The 27582-nt window shown below is 35.2% G+C and overlaps 1 protein-coding gene across 6 annotated transcripts in view; it reads left to right on the top strand.

The window, feature by feature from the left end:
• RGS7 (regulator of G protein signaling 7) overlaps nucleotides 1–27582 on the top strand; it is a 267321-nt gene that overhangs the window by 108694 nt on the left and 131045 nt on the right. For all 6 annotated transcript variants that reach the window (XM_085055561.1, XM_085055563.1, XM_085055560.1 and 3 more), the window contains exon 3: nucleotides 23779–23875. In XM_085055561.1, the coding sequence (XP_084911687.1) occupies nucleotides 23779–23875 (97 nt within the window). The remainder of the gene's footprint in view (nucleotides 1–23778; nucleotides 23876–27582) is intronic.

Raw genomic sequence — 27582 nt, 5'->3', positions numbered from 1 at the left:
CTCTCTTACAAGCAAAGTGCATCGCTGCACCGCGACACCCACGCTGTGTGAATGTGTGTGTCCTTACGGGGCCTCTTGTTGTGAGCTCTTATACAATTTTTCTCATGGCAGCCCTGCTCATTGACAGCATACTAAGTGAAGGCCTTGTGGAGAAATTCGAGGTCTTACACAGATTTAGGATTTAATCAGGGTGTATGATGTGGCTACAAAAAGAAATACATTTGTATGCTATCTTTGAGACAGGTACTAGTTATTTCCTTTAACTAAATGCTGAGGTAAAACAATTACATTCTTTTGGATTTTGGAACTATTATATTCTTTGATAGAAGCTAAGCAGTGTCTTCCTGTTTCAGTTCCTATGGGTAAACTCTGTTTTAAAGGATTTTGATATTTCAATTATTTTATTACAATTAGTGTTATAATAGATATTATAAAAGACTTTATATAATTATTTATACTTTTTTGATGCTATATATAATAAAGTATGCATAACATATATAACCAAACAGTGGTTGTGGTGAATAAACTGTCCACATAAATCTGAATGTGTATGTAAAGTAGAACAGTTAATATTGAAATGTAGCTGTAAGAATAGGCAGATGATAAGGTCTTACCATTAGCTTACAGTGGAATTGTCTTTATTATATTGTTTCTCCAACTAAACTCCTATTTCTTTCAGTCTTGTTTGCACAGAAAATGGACGTGTACCTGTAAAGTGCTCACTATTATGTAAATGTACTGGCAGTGGGAATTGCAAAAGGCATTGTATTAGTATGTTTCTCTTTTCAAAGCCATAGCTAGGTGTTCTCTATTACTATCTGATCTTTGAGCTTGACGTGGAAAAATTTGTTGTTCATCAAATTAAAAATGACACTGTGCTTTGTATTTTATTGGTTGATTATGAAAGGACTGGTACCTAGGTATAACCCTCTCTCACTCTATCTGCTTTTACTTTTGAGATTTTTCCTGGGGCTGGTAAATTGAAGATTGAAGCTGAGAGTGCTATGATAGAAGAAAAATGTGTTCTGGTGTTTTAGGTGAGTTAGAGAACAAGAGGCAATGAAAAGCTATTAAAATTCAGAATTTCAAACAAATGAATGGGAAAGAATACCTCTAGTCTTTCTGCTGATGGATCCTCCTATTGCCATCAAGTAACTGGCTTGGAGAGAATCAATGTTTGAAATTGATTAGGTGCTAGTGCTCTGTACAATGTCTGTCTATTTGGAACACAATGCGGACTAGTAATGCAAATTTTTGCCCCATCATTTTTTCCTGACTATTGTCACTGACTGAGCTTTCTGCCCCTACATTAGTGCGTACAGCATCAAAGTGGTTGATTCAGCATAGGTAAGGATGTGAAAGTCATCAGCAGTAGAGAAAATTGGCATGAGAAAAGAAGTCTTAGGTTTTATAAACCTTTTATGTAGATAAAATTATATAATATAATATAAATGATCTCCATCAGTGGTAGCTCTACTAAGTAACTTTCTGATTCTTATACGCTTAAGGTTTCTGTCTCTTAGTGTAGCTACCTGCCAAATCAGTTCTCAGTTGCTGGTTTTTTTGGAAGTCCTGAAATAAAGTCAGAAATTAAATATTGTTTTTCCATTTATATCAGTGGAAATAATGTTTGCAGCTGCAACCTTGACAGCCTTATTATTCTTTTAAAGCTCCAAAGTACTTTGACCCTCCTTGTAAGACAGGGAGGGAGACAGGGAGTCCTGGGTCTGTCTCCATCTGGCAGTGGAAGACTTAGCATTAAGGATCTGTGAAATAAAATGGTATCTGTTTGGAAAAATCATTAAAGAATATTTGAAATATTTGGTTTTCAGTATGTAGAATTACTCACAGAGTTTTTTGTCCTGCTACTGCGTTTCACTTTTCTTGTGGAGACACTATTTGTGTTGTTGCAAAAAAGTTATAAATTACCTTTGTCACACTAAGTAGTTGTGTCTGGTTGAAATTCAGAATTCTCTAACTAAATTTCACCAATACAAATAAAAATTAAACTTGAAATAAAATGTTCTTCTATTTCATTTTTTTTCATTATTGTGAATTAAGAGAAACTTATATTGTTTGCATAATATAAAAATTATTTAATACCTAATACTTATATTAGTATTTAGTGAGTTACTTTAAATACAATAGAATAGAAATTATGAAAAGGTAAAAAAACCCTAATCAAAGAAAAGCCCTCTTTTTCAATAGAAGGAGCAGAAAGTCAAAAATTGTTAATAAGAGCAGGTACTTAGCTCTAAATAAGAATGAAAATTGTCATTGAGTTTATTTTATAAAAGATCATTGTTTGGTAACTGCATCTTGAGCTTAAACCTGGATTTCTTTGAAATTATGCATCATGATGCATATTTATTTGACTCAAGAAAAATATTAATTTGTAAAATGTCTTTTAAAAAAAAAAATTGAGTGTCTTTAAAACAACATATACCCTTACTGATTTAGTCTTTTGATACAGTCATATTGAGTCTTTTCATATGGTCATATTGAGATTATCCTTTTGTAAATGAGCAAAAACTCTCTGAAGATATTTTGAATATATATTTGCAGTTTTTGGGGAACATGTGAAGTGCATGAGTTTTTGTCCAGGTGTACAAACTTGCTGTTTCCACTCCCTCTCCATTATACTACTTTTTCTTTTAAAGATTGGCTCTTTAATAATTTGGATAGAAGAAGCTGGTGGTGTGGTTCAGTTGTGAGAGAAGTGAGTGGCAACAATGTCTTCATACATTTATAAAAAGGCCTGAATTAGCACAAAGGAAATGGAAAACTTCTAGGTCAAGACCTGAACCAAAATGATGATTTCCTGAGAGGATTCATTATGAGCACTAGTCAGTTCTTTGTACTTAGCAAAGAGCAAGCCCTCCACTAATAATATAAAAAAGAAATCACTAGAAGTTTTTTTATGCTATTTATTTCTGGCAATTGTTTCCCTTTCATTCTGAAGCAGTACATCCTGCACTATGTGCACTCCACACTGTTCATTATCTGGCTCATCATCTGTCAATGATAGATTTTTGTTTTTTTCAGACACCTAAAAGAAACTGCAGAAATCAATCTACATAACTACAAAATCATAAATAATTGAGTTGGAACAGAGCTCAACCATCTGTCTACCAGTAGCTTACTTAATTTCAAGATGCTGCTTGGAAGATATTTATATGTAGTTTACAAACAAATTATTGTACTTGATTTGAAGATGTCAGTTATAGTCTCTGCCTGAAAAATCAATGACATGGGGGACAATTACTATGTGGGAGCCTGGCAATGTCACAACTTGAATTCTGAAGGGCAGAGTAGAGTTCTGTTTGCTGTTACTTTGGATGAAAAAGGCTGAGACCTTAGCTGAATTTAAGGATGTATTACCAACACCTAGAAGGCAGATAAAGTACTGAGAGTTTGAAAGGAGAGTAGGTTACATTTGGAAAAGCAGAGAGGCCAAAGAGAAACAAAAAATTGCTGAAGTTGATGCTCAGACAGATATTGGCACACTTTTAAATGGAACTATTGAGAAGACCAGCTGTAAATACTAGGCTTGAATTGCATTGTGCAATACAAAAAAAAAAAAAAAAAAAGCCTGCATGTATCTAATAAATAATAGCTGTGAAACCTGGGATCAAAACTGTGGAAGAATTGCTATATGTTATGGTAGGAATTGATAATCTCATTTAACTTCCTATCTGAGCAATCATTCCTGTATTTCTATCACTCTTAGTTCAATTATATTTAATTGATTAAAAGAATTTATAAACCAAAATTAAATCCAAAAAGAAATATACATACTATTAGGTGAGAGGCTCTGCTGACACATTTCCAAGTACAAAAGAATTCATGAATTTTATAAACTCTTAAATGCCTTCGGAATAATTCTTTATTATGACTGAAATAAAAATGAATTCCATGGTAACATGTGCTGCAGTATAAGCAAACCATTTTGTAGTGGGTTTTATTTTATTCTTTGCACTATTTAACAATATCGCTTGATCATATAGCTTACCTAATGTGCAGAAGGTTGAGCCTCAAAATAAGAAGTTCTTTTTAACTGATAAGCTACAAACATAATATATGCATAAAAAGCAATTACAATATATGCAAAAAATGGCAAACCTCAAATTTGGAGATTCAAAGCCAGGACAAACAGGAGAAAACTTGAGCAGAATTCTATTCAAGGAGGTACGGACAAGCATTTCACTATCTTTCCGCTTTAAGCCACAGTAAAGGAAGTGTGGAGTGGTCAGAAAGTAGTAAAATATGAATAATGTAGGTGGAGTTCATAGAAAGCTTCCTTATATAGTTTTCAGACAAAATATTCAGGGACATCATTTTGTTCCTCAAATACTGTTTTACAAAGAAAGTTTTAACATGGAACATTAGGCAAGAGTTGATATAAACAAGCAAACGAACAAAACCCCCCAACAAAAATGGACAAATGAAAAACAAGCAAAGGAGAATCCCATCACATTCTTGGAGAGGAACAGAAACATGAAGCAAACTAAATATTCCAAATTAGTCTTGGTCATGTATGTAATAAGCTCAATTGTCAACTAGAAAATAATTTTCCTTTAGTGAGAAAATCTTTCATATGCCATTTATTTCACATGTTCTGTTGCAATGATCTATGGTCTGGCTTGGTATGGAATGGAATGATGGCTATGGGCAGATGGTTAATGATGGTTATGAATTTATAACACTATCAGCATGTTATTTGCATTACTGATGAAATGACCTTCATTAGTCCTTAAAAGTGGTTGTAAGGGCTAAATCACACCAACATGGCAACCAGAGTTCATGAATAAATGTATTGTAGATTTTCAACTTTGCCCTCAAGTCCATGATTCTACTCATGATGAAACTACTGAACATTAAATGGCCTGGGGATCTTTGTTACAAAAAATTGGGATGGCAGTTAAAATCAATTTCAAATGGAGTCCTTTTTTTTTCTTGTGGATATGGCATTTGTATGTATGCCTTGAGAGAAGGATTATTAAATCAAAAAGTCTTTTTAGTGCTTGAGCTGTTGAGGCTGATATTAAAGATACATCTTCTCCAGTAGGAGTGGAAGAATGATGAAAAATATAAAAATGGAGATACTTTCTACATTTTATTTTATTCTGTAGCTTTTAAATTATGGCAGAATTTTTTAAAATTCAAATTGATTGTCCCAGTCTTTGCTGTGCATGAGCCCTAGGACCAAAAATTAGATTGCTTCAATACATTGTATGATGGTTGCAGGTACTGACAGACACCACAAGAAGGGAAAGAGGGCTGACTTGCTTGTAGTCTATCCTTGTGAAACATGGATTAAATTTATTGCTTTTTATGTATTTATTTCACGACCTTTACCAAGTTGGTAATAGCAGAGATGTATTGCCCTTTATAGGTGAATGTGAGTGAGTTATTCCCACACTGCCTTGGGGCTGCACATGGAGCACAGCCTTTATCCTGTGTGGAAAAACGCTGTCTGGCTATGTCAGGTTCTTGCCTTTGTGTTCATGTGGCTGCTTGGCTTCTTGTTACTACAGAGCACAGACAGGGCCTGCTTATATTTGGAGAATTTTGCTTAGGTGCATTCTCTCTCTTTAGAGGATTATATGTCAAATCAATGTGTCATTTCTCCATAAAAGGTTACTCTGAGCAAAGAGAAAGTGTAAGTTGTGAGGTGATCAGGTTTGGTCACTGCTGCCAAGGCTGCCCCCAACCAGTTTTTTCTTGAGAGGATGTGAAGCTCAAGAGGGCACTTGCCTTTCTTAGATAGTCAATCATCTCTGTCAAGAAGGTACCATCAGCGTTCTCCAAAAATATCCTGGAAACAAGCAAGATCTCCAGTTCCTCCTGCTTGTTTCTCTTGCTGTTTGTGTCGGTCTACCCTGTTGTGCTGATTTCCTAGGAAAGGCAAAAGGGTTTTCCCCACAATGCTGTCCTGTAGGCACATCCTTACATGGACATGTTTAAGTTGTGCTCTTTTTAGTCCTTTGCTACTGATTATGAGCACTCTTGTGTCTTAATTTTGCTTGCCTATCTGGTCCACCACTTCCTCACCTGGTTGTTGATCATTCTTTTGCACTCCTGTTGGTCTTAGTTTACACAAAGATGCTTTTGCCCCTCTTTGTCAGAAACAACTTGAAAGAATTATACTGCTGTGTCTGGAAAAAATATGGATTTGAAACAAATGTTTACTATTTTAGAATTTTTCAACATTAGTAATATAAAATGGAATAACTGGATAAAAGCTTAAATGATACATTTTAAAAATAAACAGTATTGCCTAAAGTAGCTTTTGAAGATCAATAGTTTGGTTTTCAAAGATTTTGAGGGGATTGGGAATGGAAGAATGTATGATAAAGTTCTGAGATCTAAATATTGAAAACGTTTCTGTGTCTGTGCACTATGTGTCAGCATGCACAGGTCTGTAGGTTCAAAAAATTTTCAAAAAGTTTTTTTATTTTTTTTGTTGACTCATTTGATTATTACTTGAATTCATCATAAAACCACTGCCTCAATTTCCTCAGTTGTATGCACAAAGGACACAATATATATAACACTCTGTCATCCATCATCCCAACTGAGGCAGTAAATGCTTACCAAGGATCTCAAAAGCAAACAGTCACACCCTGCCAAACTTTTTGCAGTGCAATTTTGAATATACCAAGGATGAGAAAGCAAGACCTGAACTTGAAAAATGTGTTTAAATTAGTATGGTATTGTTTATGCATCTTTAAAAACTGCAGTTGAGGTTTTTGCAACAGCATTGAAAGCTGTGCTTTACTCCCAGTATAGGCAAGATATTTAAATTTTAAGAACTCTCACATGTGCTGCAGAAGCTCAAGTAACCATCTATTTTATTTGGCTAAATTGAAGTTGTGTCTCATAATTTATTTATGTACACATTTCTTTCTTTGTCTTAAGCCTTTTGGCTAGTATAATTTCATTTTTTTAGAACATGTGTCATGAGAAATATGAATTGTCTTATTCAGTTTTTTCTGCCTTTCATTGATCAGTAGAATAGGGATCTTTAAAGATTATCTAGTTCAACTTCCTCTGCCATGTATATGGATGTATTTCACAAGATCAAAAACCTGTCTTTCACATCTGTCCTCTCCCTATTTGGTAATCTTGATTCTGCTTTTTTCTGTCTGGATGTTTAAATCCTTCCTTCAGGGACCACATTCCATAACTTTGTTCATTCTTCACACTTCACTTTTTCACCACTACATCTTCTACAGATATTAATTGTTTCAGTATAGTCAGAATAGGGAATGATACTGTTAATTTGACTTCTACAAGTTAAATTAAAAAAATCTAGGAAAGGTAAATGTTTTAAATGCCGTTTACTTTGTAATCAATGTAACAAAACTGCTGTGAATGTTTTAAGTGTATATGCCTTGCTATAATGTCTGAAGTTCTAAAATAAATTTCATGTTAATCACTTATTAATTATGTTAATCTGATTTTTAGTGCTGGAGTCATGGATTTGACAACATCTGAGATGACATTAGGAGAGCATTAGTGAGGCTAAGAGCTAATTATTTTTTTATGTATGTACTTGGCAAGGATGCAAGAGGAAATGCAGCAGAAGCAGTTTGATACTGCTTCAGAGCAGCCCTTGGGGCACTGCACTGTCCCAGTTGCCTCTGCATGAACTGCAGAGGGATGAGGCAGGACCATGCTGGTGCTGTTTTCTCAGTCAGGCTGTGGGGCAAGGCTAGAGAGAGCTCAGCCTTGTGTTTGAGATGAATTTCAAAATGGATTTCAATAGATTTCAACGGTGTAGTTTACAGCTTTACCAATGTGAAGAAAACTTGCTGTGGAAATGAGTGAGGTGTTCTGGTGCAGTAATCTTCTAGGATTATTGGTTTGACAGCAGCAACATTCAGTAGTAATAAACTATGGGAATTACCACATGTTTTCTTATCATTTGGCACCTGGGTTATCTTTCAATTTCTGTGTCTCTGAGGGCCATCAAAGGACATGCACTGTGCTGCTTTTGAGCTTTGGTAAGCAATTACAGTTTTGTGATCTGGTTTGGAATATGTATTCAGTGGAATAACTTGGACTCTAGAATAAAGTCTAGATTCCAACAGTATACATTTTCATATGTATACTGTTGAACAAATTCTGATTCGCACTTTCCAGTTAGTTGTCACAACTCCTTCAGATGCATTAGAGCACACAGTGGGGATACTCTCACAGGATAATAAGCCTGACATAACAAAAAAAAAGGAAATAAAGCAAACCATAACTGCCTCCCTTTTCAGTCAAATTGATCTTGTAATTATTTCTAATGAGCTTTCTATGTCTGGGGATTTCTTGTGTGTATTTTATTTGGAAAGTACAGTTAAATCTGCAAGTGATTACTGTATGTATTCATAAATATAATGAAAATTCTAGAATATTAAGTCTGTGGTTTGAGAAGAAGTCTAAAACCAATACAATATTCCAACATCCCCAAGAAAACCCTTTTGCATCAAAATTTTTCAAGACATGTCACAACTACTTGGGTATGGAGAATGGACTACTGCTTAGGAGTGGATGTCAGAGCTGAAATACTGTAGGAACGTATGATGTGAAATATGGTGCTGCTGTTTCTATAAAATAAGTTGAGCAAAGCTATGTTATGTTTGATCACCTTTAAAATAAATAGAGACCAGTGCATAGTCCAAAACCAACCCTCCCCTCTGACTCTGATTTAGCGCTAAGCAGGTACAAGGGAGGGTTAAAAGCAAAATTTCCACAATAGACAAATAATTTAGTTTACTGCATATGGCCTTAAAGGTAGATTATCAAATGCTACTTGTTGAAGACATAAATTTGATTTGAGAAATGCACCTTTAGTTTTGTTGTACCAAAGTCAGTAAATCAGGTAAGAAATAGAAAGTGATAAGTCTCAGATTAATTAAGTTTGGCTGATATTGCAAATAATTTCAGAACAGTTGCCCAAGATTGCCACAATGATTGATGAGGGGAGAAAGACAAATAAGCAGCCTGTCCACTCTTTTTAATAAAATGAAAACATATTTTTTACTTGACTTTCAGTGACATTTTAGAACTAATTCCTGAAGTTAAGCCAAGGTTTAAGTTCACTTTTGGGAGTTTACAAATGTTACCAAGGGCAAAACCGACTCAGAATGGAACCTGATCTCTTCCTGGTTGCTGTGTTTTAAGCCCAACAGGAAATGAAGCACCATGCAGCCACTCGCTCAACCCACACCTCTATGCCCCCTCACCACAGTGGAATGGATTGGAGAATCAAAGTAAAACTTGTAGGTTGAGTTGAGAACAGTTTAATACAACAATAATGGTAAATTATAATAACAATGATAATAGGGGTAAAAACCCTGATGCTCAATGCAATTGGACATCACCTGCTGACTGATGCCAGATCCCCCTTCCTGAACCCAGATTAGCCTAATTTCTGCACAACTCCCCCAGTTTATATGCCAGGCATGATGTCCTATGGTGTGAAATATCCCTTTGTCCAGTTTGGGTCACCTGTCCTGGCTATGCTCCCTCACAGTTTCTTTTGTGTACCTCCTCACTGGCAAGGTGTGAGACAAGAAAAAAGTCCTTGACTTGGGACAAACACAGCTTAGCAAAAACTAAAACATCAGTGTATTATCAACACCATTCTCATTCTGAGCACAAAACACAGAGCTGTAGCAGCTACTGAGAAGAAATTAACTCTACCTAGCTGAAACCAGGTCACTGATTTTACTGATGAAAAGTTGTCAATTCAGTTTGCATTAGGCTGCAAGATAAACAGCAGGTATTAGTATGTTCAAGAATGTTCCTGAACCAAGTGTATCATGAATGTCCTGATATCAGACTAACTGTGCTGGATATATAGCATTCAGAGTTTAAATCTTTTTATTACTTTTACCCGTTTATACTATCTTAGAATTCATTGCTCTCCTCAGTCTAATCTCAGCAGATTTACTCAGAATTGACAGAGTCTACAGCCTCTTTGGTCAGCATATTTTGTTATTAACCCTCAACTTGCAACAGTAGTTCTTATGAAAATAGATATATAAAATATTTGAGGTAATATTAGAAGCCCCATGGTCACTATCTGGTGGAGACTATTTCAGAATAAGGAATGATTGAAATGTAAAGTCTGTGATTGTCAGAATTTGTCATTTTTGTCATAACAATCAGATGTTGTGGTCCTTGATGTTATAAGATTTCCCTGGACACCGCCTTTAGAACTCATGTGCAAAGGGAAATTTTTTATCTTTAAATAAAGATTTCTCCTAAAATAGGGTTTAAGAATACAATGCTTTTACCTAAGCTATCTATTGTGGATGCAGGGCTTTGGGAGGTCTTGCCAAATGTTATGAGACATGAATATATTTTTAACTGCATTTTTCAGTATTAGACTTCAAAGATCCTATCTAATTATCTTTAAGTAGGATTATGTACAAAGAAATAAATCCTTGTAAGACTGTATATGATTACCATAAACTAAAATGCAAAATCTACACAGTTTCAAAGGAGATGAAAAGATAATGAACATGGATCTTTCCTTTGTCCTCCTTGCGATTGATTCCCTCCTCCCTTTCTGATTTGTCTAACACACAAAAGCCATTTAAAACAATTTCAGTGTATGAGTTATTCCTCATGTTTCTCTTGCAACATGATGTAGTGCAACAAGATGTGATAAGGTAATGATGGAACAAAGAGGCATACAGTAAACAAATATGTCTCTAAACATGCTCCTTCAGAATAATTAACTTCTTAGTGAAGTTTAACATATTAAATGCATTCAAGACATGAACATCCAAGATGCTAAGTTAGTTGTAAGGGGAGACCATATAGAAATTCAGTTTTGTGGCTTTGTAGATGGCATGCAACCTGTTTAATTTAATTTCTGGAACCTTCTAAATAGTTTAACTTTTTATATAAAAGGAGGATGTATGCTATGATTGTCATGATTTAGTTAATATTTAGAAGCCCAGTGCCTAGTGATGCTAGTATTTATCACCAAAGTATCAAAGGAAATGCCTTCACTGACTACAGTAGGCTTTGATTCATGCCTCAGAGAAGACATAGGGTGGGAAAAAAGTCAGGATTCTGCAGCTTTCTGGAACTGAAAGAAACTCCAGTCTGTTTTAAAATCTGAATGCTTTGATTTCATCTAACATTACAATGCTGCTGCTCATCAAAAGTGTTCAGAAAATTTTTTATTTAATGTTTGTTTTCTTAGTTGTCTTTCATATTTCTCAGCCAGTGGAGGTTTCAGTGACTTGCCAAAGGTCAGTTGGTAGCAAACTGGAGAAGAAAATCAAGGATTTTCAAATCCTGGTTAAGTGGTTCCTCTGCCAAATGCAACTTGCTCTGTTTTTTCAGAATACCAGAGGAATTTTATCACTCATGATTCGTGTAGGCATTTTACTGTTCTCTGGCCTTATTTGAAATGATTTAGGAGTGCAGAATTAGGGTTTTCTGTATTTGTACACAACATCTGCAGTCCCTTAATTTGTCTAGGTAAAGACTAGTTGTGTAATGTATTACCTATATTCAGCCCAAAGTAGGAATCCGTGGTTTCTGCTTGGAAGGTGTAGGTGCTTGCAGGCAACCTGTATTTATTACATTATAATTTATTATTGTAGAGACCTCTTGCAGCACAATCATCCTGTATAGGAATATATGGCTTTTTTTAGTAAGAGTCTAATTTCTTCTAGCAATTTTTCATATCTAATGTATTTGCAGTATGAGACAGGTCATTCTAAATGCTTCGTAGATTCAGGATTAATTGAAGTAGTGCTTCAGTTGTTAAATCCTGTTACTTTCCATCCTTTAAACTGGTAAAACAGAAAAACTCGTGATGAGAAAAATATCTTTCAAAAGACTTGTGAATCTTAAAGTGAGAAATGGCTTTATTGCAATCAAGCTTCTCTGTTCTGAAAGTAACTTTCTATGAAAATTGTTCTCATTCAAGCTTCCAGTTTGATCCAGGTGGATCTATTGCAGAGATTCTGACTTTTCCAAGTCTTCACTTTCCAAGTCTTTCACTTTTCATTAACTTGAAATGTTAACCAACTACATTTCAAGTGAGAGATCTGAGATTGAGTTGAAAGTGTCTTGTCCACCCCTCTGGCCGACAGAAATGTGTGTATGGCATACCGACGTCCCATGAAAATTGTGTCATATATTCTGCTTACTGTACCAAATAACTAGAATAATTTTGTCCTTCTGGCAAAATAAAATTTGGCCAAAAAATAGTGTTTCTCAGTTATTTCCTGAAGGCTTTTGCCTATTTTTTTTCCAGAGTAAAAAGTAATTTCACAATGAAATTTTGACTTGAATCCTGATTTCTCTCTCTTTTTTTAAAATTTTACTTCACTCAAATTAATCTCTAGTTTATTAAGTTACAGTGTGTTTGATTTTAATGTTGTTCTAATCTCATTGTATACATGTAATAGTATGTAAATACCAAAACTTGTGTACAAAGAAGGAATATCCTCTTCCTCATTATGTATCAGATAGACTAAAGAAAGGGTTTTATAACTATTTTCAGAGCTCAGATATTTCAAATCTGTTAATGACTGCTGCTCTACTTTCTTTTGTGGCACAAACATAGTTGACAATAAAGACATAGAATATTTTTAATCAAAAGGAAAATTGCTGCAAAGGAAACTAAAATGTAGATACTCTAAAGGTCAAACTATGACTAAATTGGACAAGTACAGAACATCAGACCTGATTTGCTTTAAAGTGTATAAATCATGAGAATTCAAAAGCTCTAGTGTTTTGATGGCAAGATAGCTTTCTTGGCTTTCTTTATTCCAAGGCAAATTAAAGTGTGGTTGGTTTTTCTGTAAAAATATGATAAGGACTCACAAGACAACTTCATGGCCTTAAAAAGAAAGAAAAGTTAAATGAGACAGAGGCACATAGTCCATTTTAAATTTTCTGAATTCCTTCAGACCAAGTCCAGTGGAGTGCTAGAGCTGATGCAATTGCTACATACCACTGAAAGGAACTATCACAAAATGTGTTCTAGTGTTCCTAATTATACTGCAACCTGCCAAAATATAAATTGGGAAATGTCACATTTGAATGGGCTCCTATTTCGCCAAGCTCTGGAATATACACACTCTTCGCTGTGTCACCCACTGTCTTTTGATATGTCAGTTCGCTGGTTTTTAATGAGTTAGGTACTTAGTTACTTCCATTTTCTTAGAAAATTTCAGCCTTAATGTTTACCGACTGATAAATAAGCCTTTAGTGAAATTGCTCCTGAATCATTAAATGGCAGAGGATCCTTGTGAAAATAAACCAGTGTGGAGTGGGAGTGAGAACAAACTATGTCCTTTTTCAATGGGTGGGGAGGGAAATTGGGTAAATTTAATTGTAAGACATGAAGTCAAGAAGTCAGTCTGTGTGTGTGTGAGGTAACTATGGATGGTGGAATTAGGTATGGACTGGTGTTACTGCTCTTTTAAGTGATTTCTTTTAAGAAAGCTCCTGGGAAAAAAGCTCCTGCTTTGATCAAAGAGTACGGCTAACAACTTGAGTTTTTAAACAAGAAGCTTTCATTTCTGTTTTGTCCATGTATTCTGTACAATCAAAAACTCTTACCAAAAACTCCTATCAAAATTCTGACTAATTCTCTTCTTCAAATAATTGCTAAAGGAAACAGAGGGCCACATTCTGTTAACCAAGTTACTTTTGCTATGATTTAAGTAATTTTTAGAAGCATGCCAGGATTTTGTGAATGCCATAGAAACATTTACTCTGTCTTAGGAAAAGGAGGTTTTAAATTTATCTTAGAGTCTGGCTCTACACGGTTAAAATGCTATAAGGGAATAATTCTGGGGATGCTGAGAAATTATAAATAGATTAGTGGCAATTTTGACATTCTTTGCAAAATACCTTTCCTTATTTTAATTACATTTCATAATTTTGTTTTGTAGCAAATACATTTTGTTTGGTTTTTTTCCACAATCAAATTAAAATACATTTCAAAACTGTGAAACTCAATGCAGAAGAAACTCAACTTTTACTTTCCACATAAATTCACCCCAATGTTTTTGTTCTTTAAATGCATGTAGAACTTATTTTTTACTACTCCTAGCTGAATAAGACCTATGACCTATTTTTCTTAAATCTTCTAATGTTTTGATTGATGAGAAGCTTGACTAATCTGTATAATCAATGAGAGATAAAAAGATTTGCTTGACATGTAGAAATACATAATTTTTGTTACTGAGGGGCAGACTAATATTTGTATGCTTTGCTTGTACTGCATAAACCCATAGTTTGCACTACAGTTTCTGAATTGCTACTAGCAAGAGCTATATAAAATAATTTTGCTTTTTAGCATGAAAATTAGTATGAGAGTGTGTGTGATCTTCTCAAGAGGAATAAAAAGATGATCAGGCCTGGAGCTTCTGCTGACTCGAAGGGGAGATGATAAGATTTTTAATAATGAGGGAAAACATACTGGTGTTATTGGAATGCTGGTAGCTAAATTTTTATGGAAAACATGTTTAGATGTTCTGTTTCATTTATTGCAGTACTCTTCTTGATTTTTTTTTTTTTTGCTCATGGGGAATTTACCATTATTGCATTTTCTATGGACTGTATCCATCTGTGTTGTTCACTTGGCAGATCAGTAGTTCAGTATTTAATTTGTTTTCCTTTCTTTTACATTGTTCTTTAAGTAAAAATGGGTGAATTCAGCATGCTTTAAGAACTGACATAGAACATCCACAACGGTCTATTTTGTATCTATTCAGATTAGGTAAGAATAAAATATTTGTTTTCAAGTAAGTTGTGTAACAGAGGGTGAACAGACTACTGTGAAACCAATCCATCTGTCATATAATGCTAAATTACTGTATTACTTCAGCAGCCTATTTTTTAAAATGCCAAATAGAATTGATGCTGAAAGCTTTCCATACTGTAATACAATTAAGAACAATTTTTTTTTTTTTACAAGATCATGATTTAAAAGTCACTGGTAAAAAGTCATTTTGATAATAGAAGTTTTTTTCTATAATAAATGGAGTTTAATGCCTCAGTACCTCATTTCTTTAGGTGCTGAAAGATTAGCAGAAGGTCTTCCCCCACCATAGGGCAGAGAGTAATGCAGTAATCACCAAACTGCTTAGGCTTTATCTTCTGCATGTGTTAGTGAAACATTGCTATGGGTTGCCCAGAGAGATGGTGGATGATCCATCCTGGAAACATTCAAGGTCAGATTGGATGGGGCTCTGAGCAATCTGTTCTGGCTGAAAATGCCCCTGCTCATTGCAGGGGGATTGAGTGAGATGAGCTTTGGCAGCTCCTTCCAACCCAAGCTATTCTATGATTCTATGATTCTATGACTCTGATTCTATGACTCTATGACTCTATGATTCTATGATTCTATGATTCTGTGATTCTATGATTCTATGATTCTATGATTCTGTGATTCTATGACAGATGTTCCTCCTTGAATTTTCTTTGTGAATGGAGAAATAATCCTAGGATTTTTCAGCTGTTAGTAGCTTCCTTATCAGCTATTGCCTAGAGCATGTTACAGAACCTCAAAATGTAGGCAGGATAATTTTCTAAATTGTTGTTCCATTTTCTTATCATTGTTTGCCCTAAAATGTTATTTTTATCAATGTAATTTAAAGCATTTCTTGTAATTACTTGCTCCCTCATCATATTTGAAGGATAATGGTATTACACTTTTTTAAAAAGGTCTCATCCTTGGTCAACAGTAGCTGCTTCTAAAATGATCTTCTGTGGTGATGTACCTTTGTAACATTTGGGATCATTGGAAAAGTGAGGAGAAGAGATTCCAACCAGACAAATTTAGATTTAAAACCACTATACACAGGTGATATAAGAAATATGTACCAATTTAGAAAAAGAATCTGGTTTTGCAGACTTTAGAATTAAATTACAATATTCTGGAGTTAATGTAAGTATTCTCCAGAGGAGCATCACTTTTTTAATGTGGATGAATATATCATAACTCTGTTATAGTTAATATTTTTATGAAGGCAAAATGTGCTATTTGCTACATTTCACTTTTGTATCTGTTACCTATGTATAAGCTATCTTTGTTCCTTATTTTCCATCTCCTACAAAAATGTTTGCATCTGTTTTCTTCCCTTAAATCTCAGCCTGTGTACTGACCAGAATATGTTCTTTCTTTAATTTTTTTCCTGTTGAATTTGGACATTTTTATTTTCATCTTTTTTATTTAAAAAAAAAAAAATCAAACAGTTTGTCCACTCTTGTAATATTGTTTTGAAAGGTGCAAATGGGATCTCAGAGATCAGGTTTGCAGTTAAACTTTTCTGTTTCTGAAATATATAGGAGAATTAATTTTTCATGTCAGGACCATCATATCACAAATAATCACTACAACACAGGAAACATTTTGGCTTTGAAAGAATGTATTTTGAAAAATCTGTATTTTGCCTGAGAAACATTATTTCTATCTCTGGTAGCGCAGTTTAGAAGCTCAAGTCATGGCCTGACAGATTAATTAAAATTATTTATAGGTTTGGCTGCTAAAAAAATATATATTTTATTCTGAGTGCACACATCTGCAGACATCTCTCTATTAATAAAAACAGTCTTTCACCAAGACCTCCTTCATCAAGCTGTATTTTCTTCTCAAGTGCCCACAGTGATGCTTCCCTTTCCTCTGTCATTCTAACCAATTTTTCACACCTGTGATGGAAATAATGATTTTACTGCAAACAGGAATACAATTTCCAAAATTATAATTGACTTCAGTGGTTTTGAAATTTCACCATCTGAATGTGTTTTTCACTCCTTTGAGTAAACTTTCCCTGGTTTTGTTGTGCAACAGTACCATTCAAGGTTTGAGAAATTTATATTTTTAATTGATTCTAATGAATAACTTCTAAGTTCCAAGAAAAACAGGTAAATAAAATGAAATGCTTTTCTTTATCTGTCTGGATTTTAAACATGAGAACCATTCATTTAAAGTAGTAATTTTTGCATCATTGCCCAGCCTTTTCTATTTTCTGTATCTGATTGTGACATTTACTAAACATAGAAAATGCTTCTTGGCTAGGAAAGGGCAGAGTGAAAATAAATTGTCAAGTATTAATAGTATGAAACAATTTAAAAACGTATTGGAATTATTTTGCAAGTGGTTACTTAAAAAAATATAGCCTTTTTTCTTACTTAATATGATTTTTCTTGTTTGAAATTGCATTTTCATGAGGGTCAGGGAGCTGGAATTGCCAACTACCTGATTTTTCATAGACTTAGTGTAGCATTTTCTATAACCTTTTTTTGGTTTCTAAGCTGAATCAGTATGATATATTCTTCCAGACTTATATGCTTTTCCTGTAATGCCAGTTGAGTAGCTTTTAGAAGCTACTTCTAAAACAACAGTCTGCTGTTCACAGTCCAGCTATATATATTAATATCTATTCAGTGAACTGGATGTGTCTTATATATCCAGATGGAGGATTCTTGGGTGAGGCAAGAAAGTATTAAAATAGGTATATGAAAAGCACAAGAATTTCTTTTAAGATTTGTATTAAACTACAAGCACTTTTTAAATGAAATGCTGGTTTTTATGATTCAGCATTTTGGTTACATGAATAAGACAAGAGCATGCTTAAAATTATCATTCAAACCCACAGTTTGAAATCAGCGAAGGGTGCAGAGCTGATCTTACTGATTCAAGTTAAGTGATGAACTTACAGTGTTGATAATAAGGAGAAGCCCAGTGGGACTGTTCATTTAACTAGGCCTCAGAAATAATTGCATAGAACTGGCATCAATTTTCAAATAAATTCAAAATAGCCTAAATTATTCTCAATAAATGACAAAGGTTTGCCCTGCACTCATTTGATATAAGAACAGGCTTAGTATACATAGTACCACTCTTGTTTTACAACCAATCTGAAACATTACCTATTTGTTGAATCTGACACAGTATGGATAAATAGGGCAAATCAATTTGAATCTTAATTAGAAATTCACATTTACAACTACAAATGAAGCCATAAGAGTAATGACAGATAATGGTTCAATATAGACCTTTGTGCTACATGCAAAGCCAGAACGTCTTTTGGTCTCCACAGGTATTCTGTTTAAGGACAGAGTATGAACTATTTGCTCACACCAGTGTCTTCATATAGAGAAGGAGAGAGACTTGAAACAGAGGTGTCAGCATCATAGGAAGAAAATTAGGCTCTTCAAATGATCTCCAGTGCATCTATTTAATATGATTGGAAACTTTTGTGTGGCTTGTCATTGATTTTATGATGTCTAATAATTATTTCAGCAAATAGAGGTTCTGAAAAGAATGAGACCAGTCGTTCTTGTACTCTTTTAATTAGGTTATTCTCTAATTTAATGTTCATCAGAGAGTATCTAGGGCTGTTTCCTGCATTGGTAGACCAGAGAGGCAATATTGCTGTCTTAGAGAAAATCCTGACTAACTGCTTTTATACCAGCAAGCTTAGAGGGTTCGTGCATGGCTCTCATTAACAGTCTGGTTAGTCTTGTGAGTCTTGTGTGTTTCAAACCATCTTTCAGCACTGTACTTTGGTCAAAAATCTAAATGTACTTTTCTGAACTTCTGAATGTTTTAAACTGGGTTTTCCTATCAAGTAGGAATAAAGAGTTGAAATAACCCAATTCTGCAAAATGGAAAAAGCTAAAATCTTTGATAGGAAGATACTAAACCATCTTGTTTCTACACACTTGATTTAGAAAAAGAGTTGTCAGCATTCTTAAACTGAGATTGTTTATTTTAGTTTGGTGACTTTGCCTCATACACTAGGTGAACTGAAGATCTCCCATTAACCTTCTATCAGACACCTCCATGGTAATTTTTTGCTGATTTGATCTGGCAATCAGTTTGCCTGTGCCTGTGCTTGTCAGTGAAGCAGTCAGAAATAAAGTGGCCCTTACCTTGTAAGGAGTGTTGTACCTTTCTCCTACCCTGCAAGTTTCATTCAGCCCACGTTGCTTGATGTACATCTCTGCATGGGAGGCAGGCAAAAGAAAACCTCCTGCAACCTTCTGGCCAACTGCCCTGATGACCTTGAACTCTGTAAAGTGTTAAAGTAGAGAGGGGAGAAAATGTCTAAGGAAACATGTGGCATGCCAAAAGATACATACAGTAACTGTTTGTACTTTTTAACAAGTTTTGATGAGGTTTTTTGGTTAGTTCCACTGGGTTATTCCACCCCTGCATTTGTGGAAAAGGAGAAAAAAGGTTTTAGCAAAATTGAGAAAGCTGTAGTGTGGGTGGACCGCAGTACGCTCAACGTAAGAGCAATCCCCTGTTCTGATGTATGAAAACTCAGTACAAAATTATGCTTATTTCATTCTGGAGTTGCTGAGTACACTCTTAATTCCCTGGCACTGAATTTATTTATTTATTTATTTATTTTCGGAGCAGAGATCAAATTAAGACATTTGTGTATGTCTGTGTAGACCAAGGCTTCAAGTTTTTACCATGTATCTCTTGAACTAACTTAGATTCAGACAGATAACATTTTCTAGAATTGGAATCCTTATATCTAGTGATCATCTGTATATGCAGTTGATTTAGGCTTGATTTTAATGGAATAAAAAACTCTTGTCCTGCACTAACAAACTTTTTGGTTTTCACTTTTGTTGCATTTGAAGTAATGAAAAGAAAACCAAGCCAAAGCCACTTCTTAAGATGCAGTGATGCTGAATTATGGATCAAGTTGATAATTTTTGCAAGATGTGCAGATGAGTAGCAATAAAATTCCTATTTAGATGGAGAAGTTTAAAGATCAGGGTCTCCCCTGCCGAACCACATAGCACTGTGGCACTAAGGACCATAAAAATTCTGCTCTTAGGAGTTGTATTCATTTCACCTAGCTATAAGTGGCTAAAGGATAGTGATCCTGGTGTGTTGCCAAGATCTCCCCTGTCAATAACGGAGAAAGACAGATCCCTTTGGGCAGGTGATGATCAAAGATGGAAGAGTTGAATTGTACCCCATATGGCAGAAGCCTCTTTGGTCATGTTAAAGAAGAGAAGCCTGATAAGGATACTCCTTCAACAAGAACCATTACCTTTTCTTCGTATTGGATAACTTTAAATCTCCCTTCTCCTTGGTCAGATACCACTGACTCTGTGGGCTTGTCAGTTGTCTAGGAACTCCTGGTTCTGCTCCTGGGGTAAGCTGGACATACCTGCATGGCCAGCTCCCAGTGTGTTCAGGGTAGAGTCAGTTCTCATTATTATTCAATGATTCCTGCATCCTGCAGCCCTTCTGTTACAGAATATTGTTATCTGCTTTCTTCTTGCTGCTTTAGAGAAGATGCATTGTCACTGTTGTCATAGAGCTGGGCTTTGAAGTAGATTTCACAGAGTCCTTACATGTCAAGATGAGGACTGCAAATTATCTTCCCAAGGAGACAAGTGAAGATTTAAATATTAATATTGTAAGTTTGTTCTGAGTTGCCTGTGCAGTAGAAGTTCAGTGAGTTTTTGTCAGGGTTAGAATTGCCTCACGGGTAAACAAATGTCACATTTTTTGAAGAATACATTTATTTCAAAAGCCTTCTGTAGAATCTGTGCTGCACTGGAACTTCTTTCTAGCTATACTTTCCCAGTTAATGATGTATAATGATGACTGAAAAGCTAAAAGATATGCTTATGTAACTGCCTCTTCTCGAGCATATTGAGCTTTATTTGCAAAGTGATCAGGAGGCAAATTATTTGTGGGTTTGTTTTCTCTGAGTTACTTAAGAATATTAGGACAAAAAAGGATCCCATTGCCGGACCAGGGTCAGGCAGTTTTAGCAAGGTAAGGACATAGGAGGTGAAATTAAGAAGCTTCTATTTCACTTTTGAACATTGAGTCAGGTGACTCAGAAGCAAACAATGATGCATCAGGAAGGAAAATTATTATATCAGGCAGCAGCATGTGTTTCCCAGATTAGGCTTCTTGAGCAAAATTAGATTAAGATTTTCTTTCATCATTCTAATTAAACTATTCTGCCCTTTTCATTGTCTTAGGTCATTGTTGATGAATGACAGAGGAGTGCCTTGACTGCCACTTCCCAAATATAATTAAATTTTATGGTTTTCTGTGGAAGAGGTTATATGTATTTGCTGAATTTAAAGCAGCTGGAACAGAAATAGAAACTACGGATATTGAAAGTTGAACTGTGCACCTGCATATGTTGAATTGAATAGGTTTGAATCTTTAAACTTTTTTCCTTTTAAATTGCCCTTCCTTTTCTAGGGTTCTTATGTTTAAAATTTAAGATAACCACAAACCACAAGTAACTTCTTAGATTTCCCTGCAAGAAGGGATGGGACAAATAATTTTATAGTCTAACAGTTAACATGCAGAATCCCAGGTCAACTGTATCTAGTTGTGTTGTGTGTTGTTTCAGAACATTTCTACTCACTTAAGAAGTAATCTTTGTTCACTAAGTTGACCAGGCAGTTCACAATGATGCTGTCTGGAGTGTGAGCTGCCTTTTACACAGACAGCATTCACTCCCTACACAGAGCAGTGTGAGCTTGAGCAGTGTGAGCTTGACCTGAAGTGGAAGGTGTAATTTTGCAGTACAGACATCCTAGAGCTCACTTTGCTGACCGAAACCAGAGACCTCTCCCAGAGCTGCAGTCCCTCTCAGAGTCAGATTTTATGCTGTTTAGATTAAATCCTGTACACGAAGCAAGTTTAGGAAAGCATATATAAAGATATTTTAACAATTTATTCCATATACCCTCAAACACTGATTACTGACAGCACTAGCAATGCTGGGCATTTAACATTTGCACTTGTGTTCTTGAGCAAGCAGTAACTGCATCTCTTTACCTGTATTACTGTGTTTGAGAAGAGGGGCCTGTGTTTGTAGTAATCCTTATTATATTGCAAATATTCCTTTACCATACTGCCTTATGTACAAATTGTCTTCTATACTTTGTCCTACAGTAATGTTCATTATTCACTCTGCAGTTCTAGCAATGTTCTTACAAGCTTACTCTGCATGTGTGGAATTTATCATCAAATATAATCGGCAAAAATTTTCCCTTGAATTTGAGTGACTTCTTATTCACTTACAGGCACAATAAGACAGTTTGCCAACTGAATTTGGAAGTGGTTGATACAAACCTTCAGTTGCTATGTGGATAAAACATGTAGGCACTGATTCCATTTCATAGATAATGGTTTTTGTGGTTGAAAATTTCTTCAACAATCTATTAGTAGCCTTTTCTTTTTAAAAAATTAAATTCCATGTCAGATGAACGCTGGTTCTTTTCTTCTGTTCCATTTTGCACATTGCTTAATTCTGAGCAATAGATTGAGTTTTTCACCCCTTGCTAAAAGTATCTACTTCTTGTGTATACTTTTTGGTTTGGACAATGACGCTGGATTTGTATTTCCTAGGTTGTTAATGTATGATCTATAAGTACATGGAGCATGGCAACCTCCAGACACTGTCTGTATATATTGTTTGGTTTTTTTTCATGAGCAGTCAAGCTAATTGGTTTTGTTTGCTATTTTTTTGGTGTGGATATTTGTTCTTTTTCCTAAGTACACAACTGGTGACCCTAACTGCAGTTCCCTTTCCCACCTCTATAAAAACTCCCTTATTGGGCCAGTTAATGCGCAGCTGCACCCAGTGGTGGTTTGCTATCTGCTAATGGGGGACATCTGACTTTGGGGAAAAAAAAGTGCATGAAAGTATTTTGTCTGCTTCCACTGCACAGCCCAGCCACAAACTTCTAATGAATTTTTGGGTGCCTGTTAGGGGTTACAGAAGCGACATAGAAATTTTTGTTGAGCTTTGACTAATAAAAGAGTATAAAACGCCCTGTCACACAGAATTTTTAATATGGAGTATGTTGGTGATTGAAGTAAAAAGAAAGAATAATTGTAATTAATTTCATCATAGTTTCATTGAATGTTTTGTGAAGTTGGATATTCAAAGAAAGAAAGAAAGAAAGATGGAAATTATCGAATGTTTAAACTTCAATTACGAAATGGGCAAGAAGAAAAACTGGCATTGTAAGCCAATGACTCTACTTAAATATTCTTTGTTTTCCAGTAAAAGGGTTTTCTGGTGATAGTTCAGAGAAAAGTGAACTTTTGAGTTGGGCTCAACTTATATAATATATGGTCCAAATTAGCCTAAGAATTGAATTGGAAAACTTAGCTAATGTAAAAATGTATGTATAAGAAAATCAGCAAATTGATTTAAAATGTTTTTATACCCACCCATTATTACCTGCAAAGAAATCTGATGTTTCTGGCTCTGCTGTCTCCAGGGATTCAAAATTACCACTTTTTTTTTTCCTCTTTCTCAAAAGGTGGAACTTTTGCTTTGAATTTAAAAGCCCAATTTTTGTTTTGAACATTCTATTTGAAAACTCTATCACTCTCTTTAAAGTCTGTAGGTGTCTATTTTGCTTTTATAAGTGGTACAATACCATTGAAACAATCAAAACATGAAATATAATATCCAGCTATGGTTTTTGTTAAGTTCTTTTTGGTACTTTAACTAAATGTAGCTTTAACTAAGTTGTTCTGCATTTTTATTTCTTTCTCAAGAGTCTTTGAATATGTATATATTTTTACTATTTTTCATGAATAAATTAATTTCATTTTTAGCCTGTTTAATAAAATTATAGAATATAAATTAAAGAAAGAAATAGAAAGAGTGGACCTGTCATTCTGAGACATTGATGTGGGATTTCTTGGAGATTAATTTTAAGAAATAATTCTGGATTTATTTTTTCTTTCTTTCGTTTTTTTCTTTTTTTGTTCAGATGGAAGACGTCATAGCCCGCATGCAAGACGAGAAAAATGGGATTCCTATTCGTACAGTGAAAAGTTTTCTTTCCAAGATTCCCAGTGTCTTTTCTGGTAAGAGTCAAAGTGAATTTCATACTATTTTAAAGTATTCACTCTGCCTTATGTGAGGGAATGCTCTAATGGGAAACATTTTACATGAGTACTGTTGAGAATTTACAGTCATCTGGTCTGGAGGAGACATTCTCTATCCTTTGAATACTTTAATTATAGAAGTTTTTGATGTTTCTGTCAGATTGGAGTGGGTTTACACAGAGATGTTTTTGTCCTGAAAATTAGGTGAAGGGAATGCTTAATTTATCACAAAAAGTTAATTATCTCAAAATGGCAATATTTTTATGGCAGGTCAGGTCTGTTTTTTAGCCCGTTTCTGTAGCAAGTATGAGTTGAGTGTATTGGCCAGTAAATAAAGATAAGAAATGTCATAGCAGCAGAACAAAAGAAAAATCACCACCACACTCTGCAACTGATACTGATTAGGGGCTGTGACCTTTACTACAACATTCATGATCTGCTCTGTAGCTGGCTGGCTGTGCCTGAGAAACTAAGGCTGAGATCTCTGTGGTGATTTGCAAGGCAGCTGTAAACTTTATAGCTAGTCCAGGTCAGTGTTGTCATAGGCACAAAAATCTGTCCATTTATTAATTAATTAGAATATACTTATTCTGTTAGCTGCATAATTTTACAATAACTTATGCATTATATATGTGGTTATATACTCCAAAGAATATGGAGTTTCTTTGAATAGATGCTATTGTTGAACATAATTTTTTCCATACTCTGTAAGAGTGTATCCTTATATAGAAAGTATTTAGAGAAGTTTTTACTATCCAGAGCAGGAAAAAGAATTCTGTATTTTAATTTTCAACCTTTGGAATGTTTTTGCTAGTGAATAATTCTGTCATAAAGAAGGATAGAGTCTTAAGGGTGAACGAAGTTAGTACAGCATGGCATCATATTTAATAATTCATATTAATTGTTAATCTCTGCCTTATCTTGAGTACTATGGATTTCAAAATAGACCAAAATGTCTTTTTTTTAAAAATTGGATTAGACATCATACTTTTAAAGGTTGAGCTAGAATATATACACAGTCATACATAGCAGTTACTGATGTAACAACTTTTCTGTTGATGCATTAACTTCAATAGCTTCAGAGGGAAAGAGAAAGCATAGGAGAGTTTATTTTCTTCCCCCTTTTCTGATTTTCTCCTTTAAATACCGGGGCAGTAATTTTTGCTACACTGACTAAAACTCCCACCACAACAGTATAACTGTCATTTTAGTTCTATTAATCTGCTTTCCTGTCAGTTGACTCTCCTGAATGGAATCTAAAAGTTTCAAACCTATGTCCTAAGTAGCCAATTTCATTGGATATGCTAGGAGTTTATGAGAATGTAGCAAACAATATTAGCTTGAACACAAAACTGTTCATTACTAGGAAGCATAGGAATATTGTCTATGGATCATGATGACAATAATGCAAATATATTTAATAAAAACTTGTAGTACTATTAATACCCACAAAAGCATCAAAGTAGATGCTGTCCAATTAAAATATATATATGCATGTGCTCATATATTGTTATATACTTACATGTATGTGTGTGTTTTGGGTGTGTGTCTATGCTTAATGGGGTTTATTGTATGCAGCCATCTGTCCAGGATTATGTTCAATAAATCCTGGAGCTTTGCAATTCTTTGGTATTTTTGGTTTGTGGGAAGAAGCAAAATGGATAGCACTACCACAGCGAAATCATGTTCCTACAAGCACTTAGAAAAGAACTATACAAGTCCTTTAAACAACTTGTAAAAACTAAGGATGTCCATAAATTGTCTCTCAGAATAGGGTCTCATGTGATATAATTTTAATTATGCTTTTTATATATGTATTTTTAATTTTACATTCTTTTACTTCGTAGTATTGCTTCTGAAAACAGCAATTAAGAAACTATTTGAAAGAGCTGTCACATTTTTAATGCTGAATTACTGACTGTCTCTAAAGACGACTGGATTAGCAAAATCAGCCTGGGGAATGGTATTTGAATTTAAGAGAATGTTGTGATTGTAATAAATAGGATGATGCACTTATACTATGTCATTTACTAAGTCATTCCTGTAATGTTTTCAGTAGTAAAATATCCACAGAGAGAAACATTTGAAATACAGATATTCCTCTACACACATTGCTGTGCTTCAGAAAAATATAAGACTAAGTTAAAGACTAAAGACTTTTTGAAATTTTGAAAATATGATAAATCATTTTGCTTTATGTTCCATATATTCCATACATTCATAGATGTCCCTGTTGAGCAGCTAGCAGAGTAATGAATGCATCAGTTCTCAGTGACAAGAAGGAATGACCTTTATTGTTTTGATTTCATCACATATATAAAGTTCTCAAAAGTCACCCAGATTGGTCAGTCAGAAGCCTTCCCCCAGGCCTGATTGGCCAGGCCTGCACTGCCCAAGTTCTGAGACACTGTTCCAACAACATCCAAACTTTATCTTTATTTACAAAACACAAGAAAACTTCTCATGGGAAAAACCTGTGCTAGCCACACATAGAGAGCAAATAAAAATTTGTAACTTTTAAGGCTCTAAGGAAAAATGTAGGCAGGAGATTTTGCTCCTTCTATGTAATTTTGCATTTTGGTGAACAAAAGAAGGACTTACTGTTGTTGTCTTCATGCTTTTGAAATGTTTTGGAGGAGTGAAGAAGATAGTGTATATGGACATCTTGCTGGTCAAAAATAATAAATGCATGAAGATTGTCATGTGCATTCCTTATTAACGTGGATTAGAGTATTAGGAATGAAGAGAATGTGATTTTCCTGGTCCATGGTTCACCTTTAGACCTGGAAATGGATAAAAAAAACTTGCTTGAAATGATGAATGTAGGGGGTCTGACATATGAATCATGGAGTGTGGCTAGCACAGGTCTTTCCCATGAGAACTTTCTCCTGTGTTTTATAAACAAAGATAAAGTTTGGATGTTGTTGAAACAGTGTCTCAAGATTTGGACAGTTCAGGCCTGGCCAATCAGGCCTAGGGGGAGGTTTCTGGCTGACCAATCTGGGTGACCTCTGAAAAGTCTATATAAGTTGGAATCAAAATAATAAATCTCTCTTTTCTTGCCACACTGAGAATCCGGGTCCTTTCTCTGCTAGCGGCTCAACAGCGACAATGGAGATTAGAAAGACCTCTAAATTATTAGTTTTATATTTGCTAAGGAAAGATACAAGAAAATGCCAAAGGTTTGCTGTTCACTTTGTGTTGTAGTGTGCTTATGCTGTTCTGGAGACTTCTCCCTAGCAGAAACCTGTACCATCCCATGCTGTAATCTTATTGGTTTACCCCTTTCTCCTCCCTGGCTCCTCCCCTCTGGCTTCCTCTAGTTGGTTCTTCTGAGTAACCACGCCTCTGTTCCCTCTCCTGATAACCTGCTGGGAGAGCGGAACTCAGGGTTTACCATCTTGGCTTTCCAGCACCCCAAACCCTCCGCTGCCTCTTCGTCCCTCTCCACCCTCCTCTGACCCTCGACTGTGGACCTTAATAAATCCCTGGAAACTTCAGATGGTGATCCTGCATTTATTCCATCGCCACACCTGCACAGAGTCTCGCGTCCCCCGCAGCTCCACTGCCTGCTACAGCCACGTGTGTGCCTGGCGTGTTCTGGCCCCGGGCAGCTCCCTCCACATTGCGGTGTGGGGTGGCCGCTTGTGAATCATGATACCCCACTGCCGCAACTTCGAAGCAAA

Source organism: Lichenostomus cassidix, chromosome 3 (genome assembly GCF_008360975.1).
Source record: "Lichenostomus cassidix isolate B80296 chromosome 3, HeHo_3.0, whole genome shotgun sequence".
Classification (NCBI taxonomy): domain Eukaryota; kingdom Metazoa; phylum Chordata; class Aves; order Passeriformes; family Meliphagidae; genus Lichenostomus; species Lichenostomus cassidix.
The sequence above is the reverse complement of the archived record's forward strand: the minus strand, read 5'-3'. Positions and strand labels throughout refer to the sequence as shown.